The 21,622-nt window shown below is 44.6% G+C and overlaps 1 protein-coding gene across 13 annotated transcripts in view; it reads left to right on the top strand.

Moving 5' to 3' along the window:
- Positions 1–21,622, top strand: part of UNC80 (unc-80 subunit of NALCN channel complex) — a 201,327-nt gene that overhangs the window by 109,589 nt on the left and 70,116 nt on the right. For 11 of the 13 annotated variants that reach the window (XM_032765081.2, XM_075069958.1, XM_032765078.2 and 8 more), the window contains 10 exons: positions 268–368; positions 3,341–3,538; positions 5,296–5,403; positions 7,060–7,198; positions 10,821–11,002; positions 15,008–15,139; positions 15,570–15,756; positions 16,692–16,823; positions 17,439–17,582; positions 20,111–20,211. In XM_032765081.2, the coding sequence (XP_032620972.1) occupies positions 268–368; positions 3,341–3,538; positions 5,296–5,403; positions 7,060–7,198; positions 10,821–11,002; positions 15,008–15,139; positions 15,570–15,756; positions 16,692–16,823; positions 17,439–17,582; positions 20,111–20,211 (1,424 nt within the window). The remainder of the gene's footprint in view (positions 1–267; positions 369–3,340; positions 3,539–5,295; positions 5,404–7,059; positions 7,199–10,820; positions 11,003–15,007; positions 15,140–15,569; positions 15,757–16,691; positions 16,824–17,438; positions 17,583–20,110; positions 20,212–21,622) is intronic. The other 2 variants (XM_032765079.2, XM_075069956.1) reach the window with 1 other exon arrangement.

Genomic DNA, 21,622 nt, shown 5'->3' with positions numbered 1-21,622 from the left:
CTATGTGATGCAGCAGGTTCTGTGTACTGTGATTGGTCTCAGTAGGGTGACCAGACAGCAAATGTGAAAAATCGGGATTGGGGGTGGGGGGTAATAGGAGCCTATATAAGAAAAAGACCCAAAAATCGGGACTGTCCCTATAAAATCAGGACATCTGGTCACCCTATTCTCAGCAAGGCTGGCCTGGCTTACAAGCACTTCCCCTAGCTTTTAAACACATGGGTAGTGGTAAAAAACACCACATTTTAGGGTATTTTTCTTTTGAAGAAGGGAGCCCTTGGAGTGCAAGTGAGCCCAGCATTGAGCCTGAAGTGCTGAGTAACACAGGCACAGAGGAGAATTACCATCGGAACATGTCGTGGCTTCATGTAAGTACTGGTCCCTCGTGATCCTATCAGACCTAGCACTTTCAGTTTTCAAAATGAATGATTATGGTACACTAGTGGTAAACTGTTCGTGATTCATGCTTAGTTAGCATAGCATTAGGGCTTTAAAGTGTCTGTAGGCTGCAGCTGTTAGAGTGGCTGCTCCCCATCTGTAAGATGGGGATAATACTTCTTTTCTCCCACCATTTGTCTGTCTCCTTTATTTAGATGATAAGCTTTTTGGCCTGGGATCACCCCTTGATATGTGTATTTACAGCACTTAACACAAAGGAGCTGCAATCTCAGTTGAGCCCTATCTCTCTACTTCAAGAGTTCCCAATCTCGGTACCTTTGCAAATTGTAAATTCACTTAAAAAGAAGACAGGATTCACCTGAGTTATATAGCCCCCATCGCCGTAGCAGCTGAGCTTCTCACCGTCTTCAATGCATTTATCCTCACAACAGAACCGTGCTATTATCCCCATGTTGCAGGTGTGGAGCTGAGACTCAGACAGACCCAAGTGACTTGCTCAAAATCTCTCAGGAAATTGAACCCAGGCATCCCCAGTCCTAGGCTGGTACCCTAACTACTAGTCAATCCTTGCTGCCAGGCACTGCTATAGTACCAGTAATGATCACACCCACCTTAGAAAGGTCAGCACATTTGTTTGACTCCTCGTATTATGAGACACTAGAAGGCACAGTCATTGGTGGATGACTTGATCATATGCATCTGGCCAGCAAGGAGTAGAGGGCAATAGCACATTTTCCCATTATGGGAGGTGTCATAAACAGATAGCTAAGGGTTAATGTTTCTTTTACCTGTAAAGGGTTAACAAAGGGAACCAAACACCTGACAAGAGGACCAATCAGGAAACCGGATTTTTCAAAGCTTAAGGGAGGGAATTTGTGGGTGTTTCTTGGTCTTGGGTCTTTGTCTGTTCTGTGCTCTCTCAGCTATGAGAGGATCTATTTCCAGTCCTTCTAATCTTCTGTTTCCCAGTTGTAAGTACAAAGGTAGCAAAAGTATAGTCTTTTAAATTGTTTTGCTGTATTTGCATCTGTGTATCTGGCTGGTGGAGTCTTTATGTGTATTTGGCTATAAGTACTTTAAATTGTATTTTTTTTGGGTAAGGCTGTTTATCCCTTTTCTATTGTTTATTCATTTTCTATAAGTTGAAAACCCTGTATCTTACCATCTAGATTACAGAGAACTGTTGTTCTATTCTTTTTTTTTTTTTTTATTAAAAGTTTTGCTTTTTAAGACCTGTTGATTTTTTTTTCTAGTTGACCCACCAGGAAATTGGTGGGAGAAAGGAAAGACAGGGGGGAGGGGGAAACTGCTCTCTGTGTTTAACTCTCCTAGTGTCCCAGGGCGGGAAGAAGCTACGGGGGAAGAGAGATAGAATCTTTTCTGTTTCCTTGTCTTTGGGTTTGTCTCTTTGTGGAAGAGATGAGACATGCTTCTTGGTATTGTGATGTAAAGAGGTTGCATCAGTAACTCTCAGGTTAGCCCAGAGAGGAAATTCTGGGTGGGAGAGAGGTGGGGGGAATGGTTTATTTCCCTTTGTTGTAGACTCAGGGCATCTGAGTCTTGGGGGGTTCCCCAGGGAAGGTTTTGGGGAGACCAGAGTGAGCCAAACACTGGAAATTGGCTGGTGGCAGCGATATCAGATCTAAGCTGGTAATTAAGCTTAGAGGGTTCATGCTAGCTTCTCAGGTTATGAACGCTAAGGTTCAAATCTGAGTAGGAAGCTATGACAGGAGGATAGACGCACTCATCAATGTAGGGTATAGATTGGAGGGAGCTAAGAATATTTCTGTGACTGCCTGTCTGGTATTTAGTATACATAGATGAAAGCCTGGAGAATTTTAAGGAGCGTGTACTGCAATTAATTTCACACAGTGATCAACATCTCTAGTAAGCAGGAGATAACTGTTGCTCTATGGAATAAAATCCAAGTTAAAAAAAAACAGACTGTCTGAGTAAACCCGCTTTATTTAACAATTGTTAACAAATTTTTCAAAGGGAACATCAGGTTCAAGCCCTTTTCTGTACACGACCACGGTGGTATTCATTTCGCCCTAGAACCTGTGTAAGGTCAAATTCTGGTATTCTTACTCCCACAACCGGTGGAGTAAGTTACTGCTCAATACGAATAAGGGAACAGACTTTGACCTGCAGCAAGCAATGAGCTTCTGATCTCGCTCCAGTTTTATACTAGTGTAAATATACTGACTTTAGTGGGGTAGCTCCTTATTGACATCAACATAAGTGAGGTAAAAAGCTGAAAAGCAAATTAGAATATGTATAATTTAAAAACCAATGATTTTTGAGTCCATCTCACAATTTCTGGGGACCTGACTCCCGATTTTTGAATGTTTGGGGTTGGCAGCTGAGGCTGTCTTATTTTGGGCAGGGGTTTGTTAATGCACAGCACCTCCTCTCTAGCAGGCAAATGTGGGGGGTGGGGGTCCCTTTGCCTCCCCCCCCCATTGGCTTTGGGTATTTCACTGCTAAGTACTTGGGGTAAAGAAGGGTTTCAGTAGTGCCTGTCGTGACCCACAGTGCAGGATCTGAAGGTGCCCTCCAGTGTCCATGTGCTGCAAGAGCTGCTCCTACCCTTCAGAGGCAGCAGCTGCAGGGAGCCCCTAGCAGGTTCCATCTCAGATGACATCTCAGATGTCAACCTAGGGAGCTGGGTTTATCCCTATTTTAGGAATAGGGGATGCCCTAATGTTCCCCTCCCTGAAAGGAACCGACTCAAAACTGTGATGGGGCTGCCGGTGTTTAATGATGGTCAAATATTTGACAGTTTCTAACCCTGACCTTCCCCTTTTATTTTACCAGTATCAGTGACAAAACAGTCTTGACATGAAATGAGGGGAACGCTGGTCATCTTGGGCATTCTCTCACTGCCAAACTAGCACTCCTCTTCTTTGAGTAACTCACCCCTCCCCTCTTTGGGTTCCAGGTCATGATCCTGTTGTGCAACCAGCAGAGTTTCATATGTACCCACATTGATTACTGCCACCCGCACTGCTACCTCCACCACAGCCGCTCGTGTGCTCGCCTGGTCCGAGCCATCAAACTGCTGTATGGTGACACTGTGGACTCACTCCGAGAAAACAATGTACTGAACAATGTGGCAAGAGGCAAAAAGCAGAAGGAGGTGAGAAGGCCAGTAAATACCATCCAAACTATAGCCCCAGTTCAGCAGGGTACCTAAGCTTGTGACAAATTTTAAACTGTTGACCATCTCATTGGCTTCAATTGAGCTACTTTTGTGCTTAAACTGTGGCACATGCTGCAGTGCATGGGTCATTCAGGGCCCATAACTGGCCGATATTTATATATTCCTGAGCTGAAACAGACAGGATGCCGATTTTCTGAATACGTGTAATATGGGAGTCTTGTATGAGTCATTCAAATATTCAAGTGGTAATAATATCCCCTTAATTGGAAGCAGAAGTATTTGTGTCCTTGACACTGTTAAATTCACTTCATAATCTCATCAGGGTAAAGATTTCAGCACCCCTGTGTGTGGAAATTTTTGCTCTGCAAGTTCATAACATTTCCCTATCACAGAATAGGTGATTAGTTGCCTGTCCACTTGGAGTAATGGATATATTGATACAGAACAAAGCAGAGAGGAAACAAATTAAAGAATGCAGAAACTCTGCTCTTCAGAACACTAAACTGTGTTCATATGTTTACATCGCCTGACACAAACTGCAATGCTGCAGTTAAGCGCCAAGGAAAGGAAGCAACCTCTAGAATTGTCACCTCTGCCAGCCAAAATGCCTGAGACGAGCACCTGGCAGAGTAAAGGAGCAGTAGCTAAAGAGCTTATTCTGCACTCCTGGGTGTTATTTCAGCTCAAACACTGAATTTCAGTGCAAAATGATAAGATATACGATTTCATAGCCCATGCCTTAAGAGTAAAGGCTATCAAACAATAGGGATAAAAAAATGGTCACTGGGCAATAAGGCATCTGTGCTTATGTACACAGAGATGGGGATCTTTACACAGGAAGAAAACTAATGCCATTTATTTCTATATAATCCATTTCTTTTTATGTGTTAGCTCAGTGGTTCTCAGTCTTTTTCATACTGTGACCACTCTGGCAACTCCCCATCATCTATCCAGGATCTAGCTGAAACTACACTCTCATTTAGCAATAAGAGAAGCTCAGGATGGTTGCAATGCTTGACACCTGTTTGCAACCTCCTTGGGGATCATGACCCCCCAGCTTGAGAACCCCTGTGTTAGTTGATAGGTTACCACCATTAGAAGGAAAGTCTAAAGCCACACAGTATGCTGGAGAAACTCTGGTGCTCTGGATATTGAACATATCATGGCTGGCAACAGTAGGTTTTCTGGTAAATCTCATTTCTCGTTGTCACTGGGCTACATGATAATCAGCTTGGTTTGACTTTCAGGCAGCCGTAAATTTGTGTTCAGGTACCTATTGCTTACATTTCCCTGAGAGGAATAGAACAGTTGATGGACTGGTGCAGTGGGTCGCAAACTCCTTGGCTAGGAGGGTTTTAGATTGGAATTTGTGGACTCTTGATTTTTAACCTTCTTAAAACACTTGTGTTCTAAAATGCACACTTTGTAACCTTTTGATTAGAGTATTCTGGGACACTTTCAGGGAACACATTCAAATTTTTGACTTGACTTATTGGCTATTGCCTTGTTCTTGTTAAGGAAATTAACATTAAAAATAGATTTTTTTACAAAAACCTTTAGAATTAGGGTTACTTATGCCATCTCGCTGGCTGCTGAGCACTGCCAGAACACAAAGGACTTATATGGACAACTTCAGAACCATGACTTCAGAATCCACCTGAATTAGATTTCCTGGCTTTACGAACTAGGTATCTCAGAGATTGTCAGATAACTGAACTCCATTTCTTTTTCAGTGCTCGGACAAATCATGCCTGAGAACTCCATCTCTGAAGAAGAGAGTAATGGATATCAACTTGGAAGGAAAGAAGGACTCTGGAATGTTGAAATACATTAGACACCAGGTACTGGCTATATCACCTACCACAGTGACATGCTGATTAGAGTAGGTTCTGCTTTGCCCTTTAGGAGGGTTTGCAGGGAGAGGAGAAGGAATTGTGGAACCATGAGGCCGTGTACAGAGTGGGAAGAATTGGAGTGCGTGACTGCTCCTCAATAATACTTGTGGAAGTAAATGGGATCCCCACAATGGGTAGGATGTGCCAAAGACTGAGCTGGAGCAGCAGTTAAAAGAACTACACCCAAAGATTTCATTAAATACATGTAAATTCTAGTCCCAGTTAATAAACTGAAGGAACAATGGAAAAGGAAAGGAAGTTAGAGTCTGTGCCTTTAAACAGGGCCAGATTAGCTCAAGAGCTTTAGGGGCTGTAGCCAGGGCCCTGGCGCAGCAGGGCTCAGGCAGGCTGCCTGCATTCCATGGCCTCACGTTGCTCCTGGAAGTGGCCAGCTGCTGGTAGGTCTCTGCGGCTCATGGCGGGAGGGGGGAGGTGGCTTTGCGCGCTGCCCCGACCCCAGCACTGTCCCCACAGCTCCCATGGGCTGGGAACCGACCTATGGGGGCTGCAGGGGCGCCACTTGCTGGTGCAGGCAACATACAGAGACACGCTGTCCACCTTCCTCAAGGGGCCCGCAGAGAAGTGCCAGCAGCCAACTGCGCCACCGGCCAGGAGCCGCCTATGGTAAGTGCCTCCACCTCGAACCCCCTCCTGCACCCCAATCCTCTGCCCCAGGTCAAAATCCCCTCCTGCACCAGACTCCCTCCCAGATCCCTTACCCTCTCATGCACCCCAACACTCTGCCCCAGCCTGGAGCCCCCTCCTGGACCCAAACTCTCTCCCAGAAAGAAACTAATATAACAGGTGTTCTAAGGTAAGAAATAGGCTCTTTTGAATTAACTTAACTATATTTAGCGTGACCAGGTGGCCTGATTTTATAGGGACAGTCCAGATTTCTGGGTCTTTTTCTTATATAGAATCCTATTACCCCCAACTCCCGTCCCGATTTTTCACACTTGCTGTCTGGTCACCTTAACTATATTCTACATGTTTTAAGACTGAAATGTAATTAAAAGGCAAGTTTAGTATAGCGTTAATAGCCTCGATGCCATAATTGTGAGCATTTTGTTTTAAATTAGGAAAAAGACTTATATACAGGGGCCCCAGGCCTACAGGGAGTTAATCCGTCCCTGCCTTTAAGTGACTGGGTATTTTAACACCTCACATAGTAGTGGTAAAAAAAAGCAAATGTTTAGATACCAGTTGTGAATTTGCTGCTGTAGCAGTTTGTGAAAACTTGTGTGAATATTTATAGCAGCATGTGTGCTGCCATCTTGAAAAAGCTTTGCTTTCCCTTCTAGTTTATCAAAGTTTCAGTCACTGAGTCAGGGAGGAGCAGCAATGGCACAGGGCTTAGGGAACCAGTTGCATTCCACAATTAACAAACAACAAATAATCAAGATGAATAGGTAGCAAACAGCATGTAGGCTGAAATATGCTCACATATGAGTATGATATGTTCATATCAGGTTAATTTAATTAGCTAAAAGCAGAGACTGGGGATAATTCATGATCAGATAAAAGGGTAAAATCAGTGAATATGTTATTTGCTAACAATAGTTTACTCAACTCTGCTATGAAACACACTTTCATTTTCTATAGGTAATGAGCCTGTCCCCAGCGCCTTTGTCACTGTTAATCAAGGCAGCTCCTATCCTCACAGAGGAGATGTATGGGGACATTCAGCCCGCAGCATGGGAGCTGCTGCTCAGCGTGGATGAGCACATGGCTGGAGCAGCAGGTAAGAGAACCTGAATCAGAGAGTGGTATTGTTGCCCTGCTGGCCATTCATAGCAGATGTTGGGGCCTTGCAGGTCAGCTTCCTGTTGGAGGAGGAATCAGTGACCCTACATCTGGATGTGTTTTTAGAGCAACTTGATTTTTTACACTATACACACCAGTCACAAACAGCAGGCAGGCAATCTCCTCTTTTGGGCATCCCAGATGAGACGCCAATGCCTGATTAGAAAGAAAGGGCTCTGCTTCACGAATTGACTCTAGTTAGAGATATTAAAGGAGAGAGCACACTCTGCTGCTGTGTGCCATAACCCTTCCCCAAAAAAGAAACTGCATCACAAAACTTAACAACAATACCTTGTTTCTTCAATACCTCTAGGGCTCCTGGGGCGAACCACCTGCAGGCAGCCAGCCACACTTTGGAGACTGATATCTGTGGAAATTAATGCTGTTGGCATTGATATTTGCTTGTGGGTAAACCGGTCTCTAATTTTCTGTTTTCTTACCCAGCAGCTCCAACAGCAAAACACGAACTTTTGCATCCAGCTCTATTCCCCTCAAATCTCTGTGATGGGCACCTTTGTGAGAGAGGAAGCCACTTAAGATCAAACTTATCATACCTCCAACAAATGTTGGCCCATTTAATTTTAATGCCTCTAGTTTGCAGCCCTCCATTCTCTCTTGTCTTATATTTAGTTTGTAAGCTCTTTGGGACAGGAGCCACCTTTTGTCCTGTGCGTTTGTACAGCACCTAGCTCCTGGTCTGTAACTGGTGCTCCAAGGCATGACTGCAGTGCAAATGATGATATACATTTTATAACATTTGAAAAATCATGTTTAGAATACACCAGAATTACTTCTGGCTTAATGGCTGCAAAGTAATTAAGGACAAAGGGCCCAACCTTGCACTGGGATCCGCTGACATGGACCCGTGTGGGTCCCCATGCGATCACTTAGACACATAATGTAAGGTACCCAACTCCTTCTAATTTATGTTCTCATGTGCCCAGGAGGCTGACTGTAGAGGTTAATTTAGACACCATAATTTAAAAATCCTTGGCATTTTTGTACAGCATTATAACTGCATTGTGACAGGACTAAAGGAAAGAAAACACAAACAACTATTTCTTAATTAATACTTGTTTGTGCAAAATCCACTTACTTTCAGATCAGTAGTGCTTTAGGGCTTGTGTGCTGAGCTCTTCTGTGAGATGCTCAGCACCCTTCACTCCCCCTAACTTCACTTGGAGGGGAGGGTGCTCAGCACCTTACAGAATTGCTCAACACCTTGCAGGACTGAGATCTAAATCTCACTGTAAAATCTTTATTTAATCTAAAATGTAATGCAATTCCATTGTAAATATTTGGATTCTGAACCTGCCTGTTCTTTTGGGGAGTTATGAAATATTCATTCATAGATTTTTTTCCCTATTTTCTATCTTTTAGCATGGGATAATTTATCAGGTTAAAAATGTAATAATCTTTTTCAATGCACTGTGACATTCCCAATAATTTAGTCACTTGTCTATCTACAACTGGAATATCCCTCTATGCAGATCTATACAGTAGTATAATAAGATTCTGGACTGGAAGTCAGAAAACCTGGTTTCTCTTCCCAGCATTGCCACTGATTGGCTCTGTGAACTTCAGAAAGTCACTAAAACATTGTGCCTCAGTTTCCCCCCCTGTGCTTTGTAAACGGCTTTGAGTTGGAAAGTCCTGTAAAAGTGCTGCTGCTTCTTATTGATTACACTGCTCTCCAGCCAAAATGCTTCTGAAATAAATGTAGTCAAACTTTACTAATTCTGGGTCACTGAGAATGAAAATGATCCTTGAAATTGTTGATTGGCTCTAGTCTAGATGTTGGGCTCCAGACTACAGCAGTGGAATCTCCTGGCAGGTGACGTTAGGGTTTCCATGTTCCGTGACCGTCAAAAGGATCTTGTCCCATTCTTCTACATGGAAGGTGATCTTGTAGCCTGTAACAACATCGATGGTGTGATGGCAGCCCTCAACATCGTTCACGATCCAGATGAGTGGAGACTGTTCATTGATTCATCGAAGACGAGTCTTAAAGCTGTTTTGCTGCATAATGGCAATGTTTTGCCATCAATTCCAGTTGGTCATGCAGTCCATATGAAGGAAACCTATGACAACATGAAACAACTTTTGAGGTGCATAAACTATGACCAACATCAGTGGCAGCTTTGTGGCGATTTGAAGGTTGTTGCTCTCTTGCTTGGTCTGCAGACTGGATACACAAAGTACTGCTGTTTTCTCTGCGAATGGGATAGTCGTGCAAGAGATTCCCACTACATCAAGAAAGATTGGCCACTCCGACAGTCATTGGAGCCTGGGAGGAAAAGTGTTCAGCATCCACCACTTGTTGAATCAAGGAAGATTTTGTTACCACCCTTACACATCAAGCTGGGTCTGATGAAGAACTTTGTCAAGGCCATTGACAAAACACAAGCAGCTTTCAAGTACCTCCGTGGAAAATTTCCAAGGTTAAGTGAAGCTAAGATAAAGGAAGGTGTCTTTGTTGGTCCTCAGATTCGTGAACTTCTTCGAGATGATGCATTTGACCATGCACTGCGTGGCAAGGAAAAGACGGCATGGAAAGCCTTCCAGTTAGTGGCAATAAATTTTCTCGGAAACAACAAGGCAGACAACTACAGGTTGTTGGTGGAAAACCTCCTCAAGGCATACAAAAGCCTTGGTTGCAACATGTCACTAAAGATACATTTTTTGCACTCTCATCTAGATTTTTTTCCACCGAACTGCGGAGCAGTGAGCGACGAGCACGGCGAGCGATTTCACCAGGACATTGCAACAATGGAGAAACGCTATCAGGGCAAATGGAGCCCATCAATGCTTGCAGACTATTGCTGGACAGTGACAAGAGATGCTCCATTTAATGAATACAAGAGACAAGCCAAGAAGCGCCGAGTAGACACTGAATAGGACAAAACTATGTACATAATAGTTTTTTGCCTTTTGTTTCATAATAAATTTTATTTATATAACCCTTTTGCTGATTTTTAAAGTGTTACATAAACAGGACAGGTGAAATATTATCATGTAAAGCAACCATAAACACATGAAAAGACCTAGGTTTACAATTTATGATTAAAACTCTACTATCTACACAATATACATAGACATAAAATGTAAAAACTTAAATATCTTAGAAACAGTAGCCAATCAGTTGTTTTAATTGTCATATTTGAATTCAGCACATCAAAATACATAATAAATACCACATTTTATCTCTAAAGCAGACGACTTCTCAAAAATTGTAGACCAGTGTTTTTATTGATGAATGAAGCCTGGACTTACTTTTTATTCTAAACTAATCATTACTGAGATTTTCATGAGAACAAAAGCATTCTTTTTTAAAAAAAAAAAACAGCTTTGCTAAAATCTTTTTATGAGCAGTTGTGGTGGCTATGAAAGATGGAGTGACACTGATTCCGTTTCATGAAGCAAAGCACTTTTTGCTGGTGCCAGTATATTGCTGATCTCATTTTCTGTGGAGCACTTTTTTTTGTGTGTGACTGAAATTTTATCTGCAAAACAAATACACTCTGCAAAACCTCAGCTGATCAAACATTCACTCCCTGCAGCTGCCATGTTCCTGCTGTGTGCTGTGAAAGTGCCCGAGGCTGTTTCTGATATGCTGATGTCCGAATTTCATCACCCTGAGACAGTGCAAAGACTGAACGCTGTTCTCAAGTTCCATACCCTCTGGAGATTTCGGTATCAAGTCTGGCCTCGGATGGAGGAGGGCGCTCAGCAGATCTTTAAGGTAAATGAGGAGAACAAACACACTGTTGTCTTTTGCGGGTTTGGCTTGTAGGACAGATGTATTGTGACGTGATGACAAGGAATTGGCTTAAGTCATTTCAGGAGAGGAAAAAAATAATTATGTATGCCAGGTTTGTAGGGTGGAGAACTGTGTAAAAAAGAGACAGTCCCACAGAATTCTGGATGTAGATTAGAGAAAAATACTTAATAGGAAAGAAACATATTGCCATAGACCAGGGGTTGGCAACCTTTCAGAAGTAGTGTGCCGAGTCTTCATGTATTCACTCTAATTTAAGGTTTCACGTGCCAGTAATACATGTTAACATTTTTAGAACGTCTCATTCTATAAGTCAATAATATATAACTAAACAATTGTTGTATGTAAAGTAAATAAGGTTTTTAAAATGTTTAAGAAGCTTCATTAAAAATTAAATTAAAATGCAGAGTCCGCTGAACTGGTGGTCAGGACCGGGGCAGTGTGAGTGCCACTGAAAATCAGCTCACGTGCCGCCTTCGGCACACGTGCCATAGGTTGCCTACCGCTGCCATAGACAGTTGGCACAGTATAGTAAGATGGAGTTCAGCGGGGGGGAAATGAATGGAACTAATTAGTATCTCTGACTTTTCCACCAATATTAAATTCGAAGATGATACAGCATTTCAATAGTTATTAACAGGAATATCTTGTGCCCATTATAACTAAATGCATTGAGCTAAATATATAGGACCTAATTTGCCCATTACTTGTGGAGTTGGGTACTTCTCAACCTAAGCAAGGATGGCAGAATCCATTCCGGCAATATTAATCATGGTTTTCTTTGATTAATGGGATTGGCCAGTTGAGTTGTTGTTTGCTCACTTTTAACCTTTTATAAAGATTCTATACATCCCAGAAGATCATACATTGTTCTCCTAACCACTTTAATTTTTAATTATATAATGGATGTATCTGGGAAATGGGCTACTTCACTGCAGATTGATATACGAGATACCTGGTGTCTAGCTTAAAGGAACAGATGTTCTTCTTTGAGTGCTTGCTCATGTTGATTCCGTTCTAGGTGTGTGAGTGCACCCACGTGCACAGTCGTTGGAGATTTTTGCCTTAGCGGTATCCATCAGTTTGGCTGTAGCGACTCCATGAGTGCCGTGCTCATGCGTTGGTATATCAGGCGCTGCCAACTTTACCCCCTCTCAGTTCCGTCTTACCACCTATGATGATTGATCAGAGCGCCTCGTCTTGCACCGCAAGAGCGTTAGCAGTTCTTCACGGCCCATTGTCTGCCTTTTTCATGTATAGTTTGTAGGTACTTAGTTAGCCATTAAGTGAAGTGTTAGGTTAGTCTGGTAGTTAGAGTCCTGGCTGGGACTTCATCCTGGAGCGGGGCACGCCTCGTTCCCCAGGCTTTTAGCCATGCTTATCCTGCAGCAGGCCAATGCCGATTAGTGACCCCCACGCCAGCTGTTTGAACTGCAAGGGGAGGAAGGACAAGTGCAGAATCTGTAAGAACTTTCACCCTAGAACCCAGGAGCGGGATATCAGCTTGAGGGCCCTCCTCAGGGAGGCTGCACTTCATCCTGCCTTGAGTCCTCCCGCTCGGACCCCACTCCAAGCACCTTGGAATTGGTGAGAAGTGTGCTGCTGGCACTTGGCTCTGCCTGGCACTGTTCCCCCTCACCAGTGCCTAAGGAGCAGCAAAAGAAGAGCCCCCTGACACCAGAAGGGAAAGGGGCCTTGGTCCAAGGACCTATTTCATGCCATATGCCCGCCCTGGGGCTTCATGGGGGTACCACTGAGGTCAGACCTCCTAGCCCAGCCAGGGATCCACCTCAGCAGGGGAACTCGGCTTCTCCTTGGGCCCTCGTTGCCTGAAGCAGCCCTGGCAGTTAAAGAACAAGCTGGCCGACTGGCACCACAGACACCGTGCCAAGCAGCAGACTTGGCTAAGGCCTCAAAACCTAAGGGCAAGCCAATCATGGGACTGCCCCATAGGGCAGTGGAGCACCCTCGGTCCCCGGACTGCAGGTGTAGATTCCCATCTCCATGGCCCAGGACCCCAGCACTGCATCCCCGGTCTCCAGTCAGAAGACCCAGGTCCCCAAAGAGACATGGGACACCGGAGTTGAGGCACCAGTCCCCGTACCATCAAAGATTGCCACAGTACAGGTCACCCTCACCCAGATGTCAGTCCCCACCGGGGGCGGAATTGCACCCTGTCGCAGCACCGGTCTACATTCCCCTGGTACCGCTCATTGAACAGGCACCGATCCTCACCTGCCTGTATTATATCCCTGCAAAAGGGTTCGAATATCTGAATACACATTCTTCAGCAGTGTCACTGGTCGTGTCTGCTGTTAATGAAAGGGACAGGCAGGGCCAAGTCAGTGGCATGCTGAAAAACAAAGATGCCAATAGACTGGACTTCTTTGGCAGAAAGATTTATTCGATGGTAAACCAGCAATTTCGGGTGTCTAAACACCAGGCTCTGTTAGGTAGGTACAATTTTAACCTGTGGGACTCTCTTAACCAATTCAAGGAGGCCCTCCCGCAGTGTCTAGTATACCAACACATGAGTGTGGCACTCAAGGGGGTGCCACAGCCAACCCTATGGATACCCACTTAGGCAAAAATCTCCGAGGACTGTGCATGTGGCACGGACACACCTAGAATGGAATCGACATGAGCAACACATCTCAAAGAACAAGTTACGACAAGGTAGGTAACCGTTTTTACCAGAAATAATTGTTATGTGGATGTAACCGGGTGTGACTCACCCCCGCGGCGCCTCCTGCTGGTCACTCCTGGGAATTAGCTCGAATTTTCAGCTGGAGCACCCTCTGCAGGCTGGTGATCCGGCTTCTGCTACTGGCCCCGTGTCCCTTCCTGGACCCCGGTGCCCCTTTTACGTGGGGTTCTGCCCCCTGGCAGTAACCCCTTTCTCCTTAGGGTTTCCCCTCCCTGGGAACGCCCCACTCTATCCCCACTTTGCCTCAGGGTCTTGGCAACTGCCCAGTCATTAGCTAGCCCCACGCCCTGGGGCAGACTGCAGTATTAGCCTCTCATCATCGGCAAAGGGGTTTGGNNNTTCCCCAGCCCTGCTTCACCCTGGGTACCTTGTCTGGTCCCTTGCAGCAGCCAGGCCCTTCTCCCTCTGAACACAGAGAGAGAGAGACTTCCTTAGCTCCTGGCTTCTCTGTGCTTTTATAAGGGCCTGTGGCTCAGTTTGGGGCATGGCCCCAGCTGCTGCCACTTCCCCCAATCAGCCCAGCCTAAAAGGCTGCTTTCTCCAGCCCCAGCCCCTTTCCTGGGCTGTTTTTAACCCCTTCAGGGCTGGAGCAGGGATCCACTCTGCTACAGTGGACTTTGAGGAGTAAAAGTGATTAATTTGGAAGATTTTATATAATTGTAGATATACCTATCTTCTGGAAGGGACCTTGGAAGGTCATCAAGTCCAGTCCCCTGTCTTCACTAGCAGGACCAAGTACCGATTTTGCCCCAGATCCCTAAGTTGCCTCCTCCAGGATTGAGCTCACAACCCCAGATTTAGCAGACCAATGTGCAAACCAGTGAGCTATCCCTCCTCCCTCAGTTATCTGTTTCTCACTGTGGTTGAAGGGACTTCCCTTTAGCTTTTGAGAAGTTATTGTAATTAGTGATGTAACAAGAGCATAGATGTGTGAAAAGAAAGGCCAGCTGTAAAAAGTGCTCCCATAGTCTGGATGGTTGGCGTCATGCTATGCAAAAGAATCCATGTTCTGTAATTCTGTGGGATTACAGTTCCTGGTTCCTTGTTTTTAGTGTGGGATTCTGTTTTTATAATGGACAGTGCAAAATGCTTTATTGTTTTTTAAAAAATATTATTGATATTAAGCACAGTTCCCCTTCCTTCTGTCCCAGGTTGCAGAAAGAGGCTGGAATCCCAAGGAAAGCAATCAATCAGGATTTAAATCTACCACCTAAAATTTTCTTTCTCTCTACCTGATTTTCTCTCCTTATGTTTTCTTTCAGATTCCTCCTCCAAGTATAAACTTCACTCTGCCCTCTCCAGTACTGGGAATGCCCTCTGTGCCAATGTTTGACCCCCCGTGGGTTCCACAGTGCAGTGGGAGCGTGCAGGACCCAATTAATGAGGACCAGTCTGTAAGTTAAAGAGCTCCCTAGAGGGGATATTGTTATTACTTAGTGACAAATTATATCAGGAGTTGTGGGTGGGGGAGGAGGGAGGGAGTTAAAGAAGACCAAGTAGTCTAAACTCTGAATTTCCTTACTTTTGTGTCAGTTTACAAGAGATTTTTGAGTACATTATCAGTATAGTGCCTAGGCACCACATATACAATGTTAATATTTTTCCTATTTTTCAGCAAGAGACTTAAGACAAGAAATCCAACCAAGAGCTTCCTTGTGAATCTCTATTCAGTTAACAGCTATTTGTTGTGGGTGTGTATGTGTGTAGATAGATGGAAGGATTTGATCTTTAGTGGTTAAATGTTAGAGGTGACTCATAAAAGTGGCCTAAAACACATGCTGCAATTGCTTCAAGTTGGTTTCTTTCTTCTTGCTATTCTGGCAGAAGTCATTTTCAGCCCGGGCAGTGTCACGTTCCCATCAGCGAGCAGAGCACATCCTGAAGAACCTGCAGCAGGAGGAAGAAAAGAAGCGCCTAGGCCGGGAAGCCAGTCTTATCACAGCCATTCCCATCACCCAGGAGGCCTGCTATGAGCCCACCTGCACCCCAAACTCAGAGCAAGAAGAGGAAGGTGCGCTCCAGAGGCATGAACTGCTTGCCAGGGACTAATAAGCACATGCTTCCAGCATGGAACAGATCTTAGGGATGCAGTGAGGATGGAAAGTGATCATTAGTGATAGAGAAGACGCCACTTTAACATCCTCATCCTTTTGGATCATTCAAAGGAACTGGTTTTTAATCACTTTAAGAATGTAACAGCACTGTACAGGTATAAGGCATCCATATCAAAAAATAAAAGATTCAAAATGAATGAGAAAAAAAGTGTACCCAATAATTAGTGTAATAAGGGCCCAGACCTGTGAAATGTTGAGTGCTGCCCACAAGAAACTGGATGTCCTCAGCTCCCACTGACCAATGGGAGCTGGGGACTCTCTGTACCTCACAGGAAGCACTTAGCACCTTGCCCAATCAGATCCTTAGAATATGAGAATAAAGGAAACTGAAAACTTAGCCTTTGGGTTGAGGATTTTCATTGGGTTAAGGTAATGCAATAGAGAGAATTAGTTAAATGTCCTCTTTTTGCACATTGGAGCTGCACAGATATGCTGATGTGTCCTGAGCTGTGTATATGGTGGAAAATCTGCAAACAGAATAATGGCATTGCAAGTTCACCCAGATAGTATCTAGAGGAAAGACAACAAATTATCTAGCAATGTGGTTTGTTAGGATGTAGAATGATCGTCTAATTGTCTTTGCTGAACTGAAACTTGATTCAGCAAAGCACCGGGTAATATATGTTAAGGAAAAGGCCTGCTCTAGCTGCCAGGGGATGGACGAAATGACCTGGATCATCTTTTTAGTTTCTAAATTGTGCATTTCACAAGAAGCCTGACTTTTTTCTTTCTCTTCCAATCTGGCAGCATGATGCTTCTCTCTGGGAAGTGCCTTGAATTGTGTCAGTCAAATTTATAAACCAAAATTCACATCTCCTATTTTCTTTGTCAGTAGAAGAAGTCACCAACTTGGCATCCCGCCGCCTCTCTGTGAGTCCCTCCTGCACCTCCAGTACTTCTCACAGGAACTATTCCTTCCGTCGTGGCTCTGTCTGGTCAGTGGGTTCAGCCGTCAGTGCAGAAGGTGGGTGTCGACTTTGCATTTGTTTTTAATTCTCCTTACAGTGTATATATTCATTCTATTGATTCACAGGTCTCATCTCTTCCTTGGTCTTAACCAGAGCTACATCTGCCTTTTGTCAGGCCTGCTTGAAAGCTCAGGGCTTGGCTACATTGGCACTTTACAGCGCTGCAACTTTCGTGCTCAGGGGTGTGAAAAAACACCCCCCTGAGCGCTGCAAGATGCAGCGCTGTAAAGTGTCAGTGTAATCAGGGCGGCAGCACTGGGGGCGCGGCTCCCAGCGCTGCACACTACACCCGTAAGGGATGTGGTTTACAAGCAGTGCTGGGAGAGCTCTCTCCCAGCGCTGCCGCTCTGACTACACTCACACTTCACAGCGCTGCCGGGGCAGTGCTTTGAAATTTCTAATGTAGCCAAGCCCTCAGGAAGTTCTGAACTAGTCAGCCCCATTCATTGTGGTGCTGCTGTTCATTCCCATGTAGCTTCTCTTCAGTTCCAGTGTTTCATTGTGAGTTACCACGTGTCATGTGAAGCACGCCGGGTGGAGAACTGTAATTGACAGGGATTTTACCAACAGCACATTGGCTAACACACGCCTTTTACTCCTCTCTGCTCTAGATGAGGAGCACACTACGGAGCACACTCCAAACCATCATGTGCCGCAGCCCCCGCAGGCAGTGTTCCCAGCATGCATCTGTGCAGCTGTGCTCCCCATTGTTCACTTGATGGAAGATGGAGAAGTCCGAGAGGATGGAGTAGCAGGTGCTGACCTAGATTAAACATCCATGGACTCTTAATCAGAGGTTACAAAAATCTCTAGCAGTTTGAACAATGGCTCATATGAGTAAGAGCAGGTAGGCTGGTAGCATCAGAATCCAGTTATTAGTGGTGCCCAGACTTTTTAAAAAGCTAGGAGATTGCTCATGAAAAAAACACGTTAAAAAAACAGTTTTAAGGTTGCAAAGTCAAGCCCTCAGAATTTAGGAAATATCAGAATCAGGGTTGCCTGTGCAACCTTAATGTGATTCTCTTGTGTGAATGCATTATGATACAGTCTGTAATTACCTGAGCACATCCTATATTTTCCACAAGACCTCTGCTTCATTCAGTGCACAGAATGGATGCTGCACACTTAATGAGCAGCTATTCAGTATTTTATTTTATCCTTATTGTTCAGTGTGTGGGCCCAGGCCTTATTTACTGCATACTATTCAACCATGCTCTGAAGACAGAATTGTTAATTTCCTCATGGACTTTTCTGTGGTGGTCATCACTACAGTATGTGTGCTTGACAAACTGTACTGAATTTATCTTCACGTCTCAATCCCCCATACTCATCTATGACTCCTTGTCCCAGGTCCAGTCTCACCCCCACACTTGCCTCCTTAGCTCACATATAGGTCAGAATCTCAGTCCCCTAACCCTCCCTGGCTACTCCCTTTAGTCCCCCACCCCACCTGGCTCCTCACCCCCGTGCACATGAATTGGGCTACTTTCTCCTTTTCCTTCTCATTGCCTGGGTGCCTGCAGGAGGATCATTGAGAGCACAGGAGATTCAGTTCTCCTGTTCTCAATTCAAGTGCCCGGTGCCACACCAGCCCCTGGCTGCCAAGAGAAGCAGTTGGAGGGAAAGTCCTGCTCAGCCCCTGCAGCCCTGGGATGGAGCATGCTACATGCAGACAAAACCTTTGGAAAATCTAGCTGCTAAACTCTTTTTGTGTCTACTGAGCTTGTGCAAACTGAGCTTTTCAGAGGCTCATAATTTGGCCAAATTTGACAAAAAAAAATTGAGGATGGCAGAAGACACATCTCTGGCACCAGGGTGAGACACCTGCCAAATTTTAAGTCCCTGCTCTAACGCATGGACGTGTCAGAGCTTCTCAGTGGAACAGTTCATTCTCAAAAGTGACCATCATTTTTGCTTAAATGTTCCAAAAATATTCAGCCTGAGGCTGACACCCAGCATGGAAAATGTCAGCCCAAACAGTTAAAGTTTGGCAAAATTGTGAACAGCTGAAAAGAGGATCTTACAGTGGGAAGTGTCAGGCACTATAACTATAGGCATCACTAGCTGTGTTGTCTCTAATTCTGCCTATAAATAGTGTATGAAGAGTTTTTAAATGACTGGACCTTATAATCATGTTACAGACATGAATAGAGTGTGTCATCGATGGTTATAAGCACGTCTGTAGAAAGTTTTATAAACTGCTATTGTCAGGCTCTGGGTTCTGGACGATCAGGGCTGGTGCTTGGAGTAGTGGTCAAGAACAGATACCAAGGGTCAAAGCTGGCCACAGAGTCAGGACTGGGCTGAGAGCAGCATTTAAACCAGGGTCTGGGGACGGGCCGTGGGTCAGAACCAAGGTCTGGGTCCATAAACAAGCCAAATCAGGATTGCAGTCGGAGTCTGGAAGTAGGCCAAGAATTTGAAGCTGCATTGAAGTTAGTCCAAGGTTCTGGGGGTCAGGAGGCAGGTGGAAGAAGGTTTGGGCAAGGCTGGGGCAGGGTCAGAATAACGTACTGACAAGGCTGAAGTCGGCTGGAACAAGGTTTGGGCAAGGCTGGAGCAGGGACAGAATAACGTACTGACAAGGCTGAAGTCGGCTGGAACAAGGTTTGGGCAAGGCTGGGGCAGGGACAGAATAACGTACAGACAAGGCTGAAGCCGGCTGGAACAAGGTTTGGGCAAGGCTGGGGCAGGGACGGGGACAGGATCAAGGCAGGCTGGAAGTCTAGGGACCCTGTAACACTGTGAGGCAGCAGGAGAGTTCCTAGTCAAGTGGTGCTATTGCGCAGACTGACTTGCTGATCTGGCAGTGAGGGTGAAATACTTGTACGTGGGGGTCATTGATCCGGGCCCTGCCCAGGGATAGGCTGCTGCAGCATGCCGGAGGGGTGAGTCAGTGCAGGCTTTGCTGGAGGCATGATTCATTGTAGCTGAGTGAGCAGCCCTGGTTCAGCTGTGCTACTAATGGAAATTTGCAGATGAATAATCATTTATGCTAAAATTGGTGACATTTGAGGGATTTAGTAACCCTTTCACAAACACGCGTCTGTCCAAATACTAGCCACAAATAATACTATTTAGTGAATAACAAAAAATTCACAAAAATATTTGCCGTTTTTAATTAACTGACCATATGTAATCATGCATCTGAGTTTCACTTTTGCAGATGCACCTGGTTCTCTGGTTTGCTGGTAGACGTCAAACATTTTAATATAAATATACCCCTTTAAGACTTCTCCTGAAGATGAGGTACTCACTGGTTCTTTTTCTTCTTCCTGTACAGTGAGTGCTGTGGCCCAGCAGGTCTTATGGAACTGTTTGATTGAAGATCCGTCTACAGTGCTACGGCATTTTCTGGAGAAACTCACAATAAGCAACCGACAGGTAGGTTCCCCTTTTCCCAGTATAGACATTAAAGGAGAGCTTAGCCATCACTTAATGCACGAAAATACAGGAGCAAGTAAAATCACTTAAAGGGTAACCAATCTTTATTATAAGATGGCTTAGAATACTGACAACCAGATCCTCGGCTGGTGTAGATCAGTGTAGGCCCTATCAATTCAATGGGGCTATGCTGATTTACACCACCTGAGTATCTGGCCCCGATTGTCCAAGGCCCTGTTCTGACTCTGTTTTGGTCTCTTAGTCATGAATCCTACTGAGCTAAGTATTCTCAGCTTGTGCAAATGAACCTAGCTTCCTTGGAGCAATTCTGTTTAACCCTCCCTGAAGTACAGGCCTGACATTCAGCACCGTTTGCAGTGTTGTAGCTATGTGGGTCCCAGGATATTAAAGAGACAAGGTCATACCTTTTATTGGACCAGCTTCTGTTGGTGAGACAAACTTTCAAACTTACACAGAGCTCTTCTTCAGGTCTGGGAACTGTACTAATCAGAGTGTCACAGCTAAATACAAGGTGGAACAGATTGTTTAACATAAGTAGTTAATACATATCATCGTAGTCCTTTTCTGTGCTATGTCTGTTTTAGATTGTAAGCTCTATGGGGCAGGGATCTGTTGCTTTTGTTGATATGAAGAGCATCGTGCACCCCTGTAGCACTATATAAATAATAACATGGACAACACCGTGCACACTAGTGACACCATATAAATAAGAACATAAGAACGTCCATATGGGGTCTGACCAATGGTCCACTAGCCCAGTAGCCTCTCTTCCAACAGTGGTTGGTACTTGGTGCTTCAGAAGGAATGAAAAGAACAAGGAAATGTATCAAGTGATCCATCGCCTGTCATCCAATCCCAGCATCTGGCAGTCAGAAGTTTGAGAACACTCAGAGCATATGGGGTTGCATTTCTGATCGTCTTGGCTAATAGCCATTGAGGGACCTACCTTCCATGAACTTATCTCATTCTTTTCTAACCCAGTTATACTTTGTCCTTCACAACCTCCCATGGCAACAAGTTCCACAGCTTGATTGTGCATTATGTGAAGAAGTACTTCCTTATATTTGTTTTACACCTGCTGCCTATTAATTTCATTGGGTGACCCCTGGTTCTGGTTTTATGTGAAGGAAAAAACAAGACTTCCCTGTTCACTTTCTCTACACCATTCATGATTTCATAGAGCTCTTATCATATCCCCCCTTTCGTCATCTCTTTTCTAAACAGAACAGAGATTCCCCATATGAAAGCTGTTCCATGCCCTTAAACATTTTTATTGCCCTTCTCTGTATTTTTGCCAATTCTAATGTCTCTTTTTTGTGGGATGGGGTGACCAGAACTGCACACAGTATTCAAGGTGTGGTGGTATCATGGATTTATATGGTGGCATTAT

The sequence above is a fragment of the Chelonoidis abingdonii genome, chromosome 10, assembly GCF_003597395.2.
Source record: "Chelonoidis abingdonii isolate Lonesome George chromosome 10, CheloAbing_2.0, whole genome shotgun sequence".
Lineage (NCBI taxonomy): Eukaryota > Metazoa > Chordata > Testudines > Testudinidae > Chelonoidis > Chelonoidis abingdonii.
Note: the sequence above shows the minus strand (reverse complement) of the source record. Positions and strands in the feature narration are given on the sequence as shown.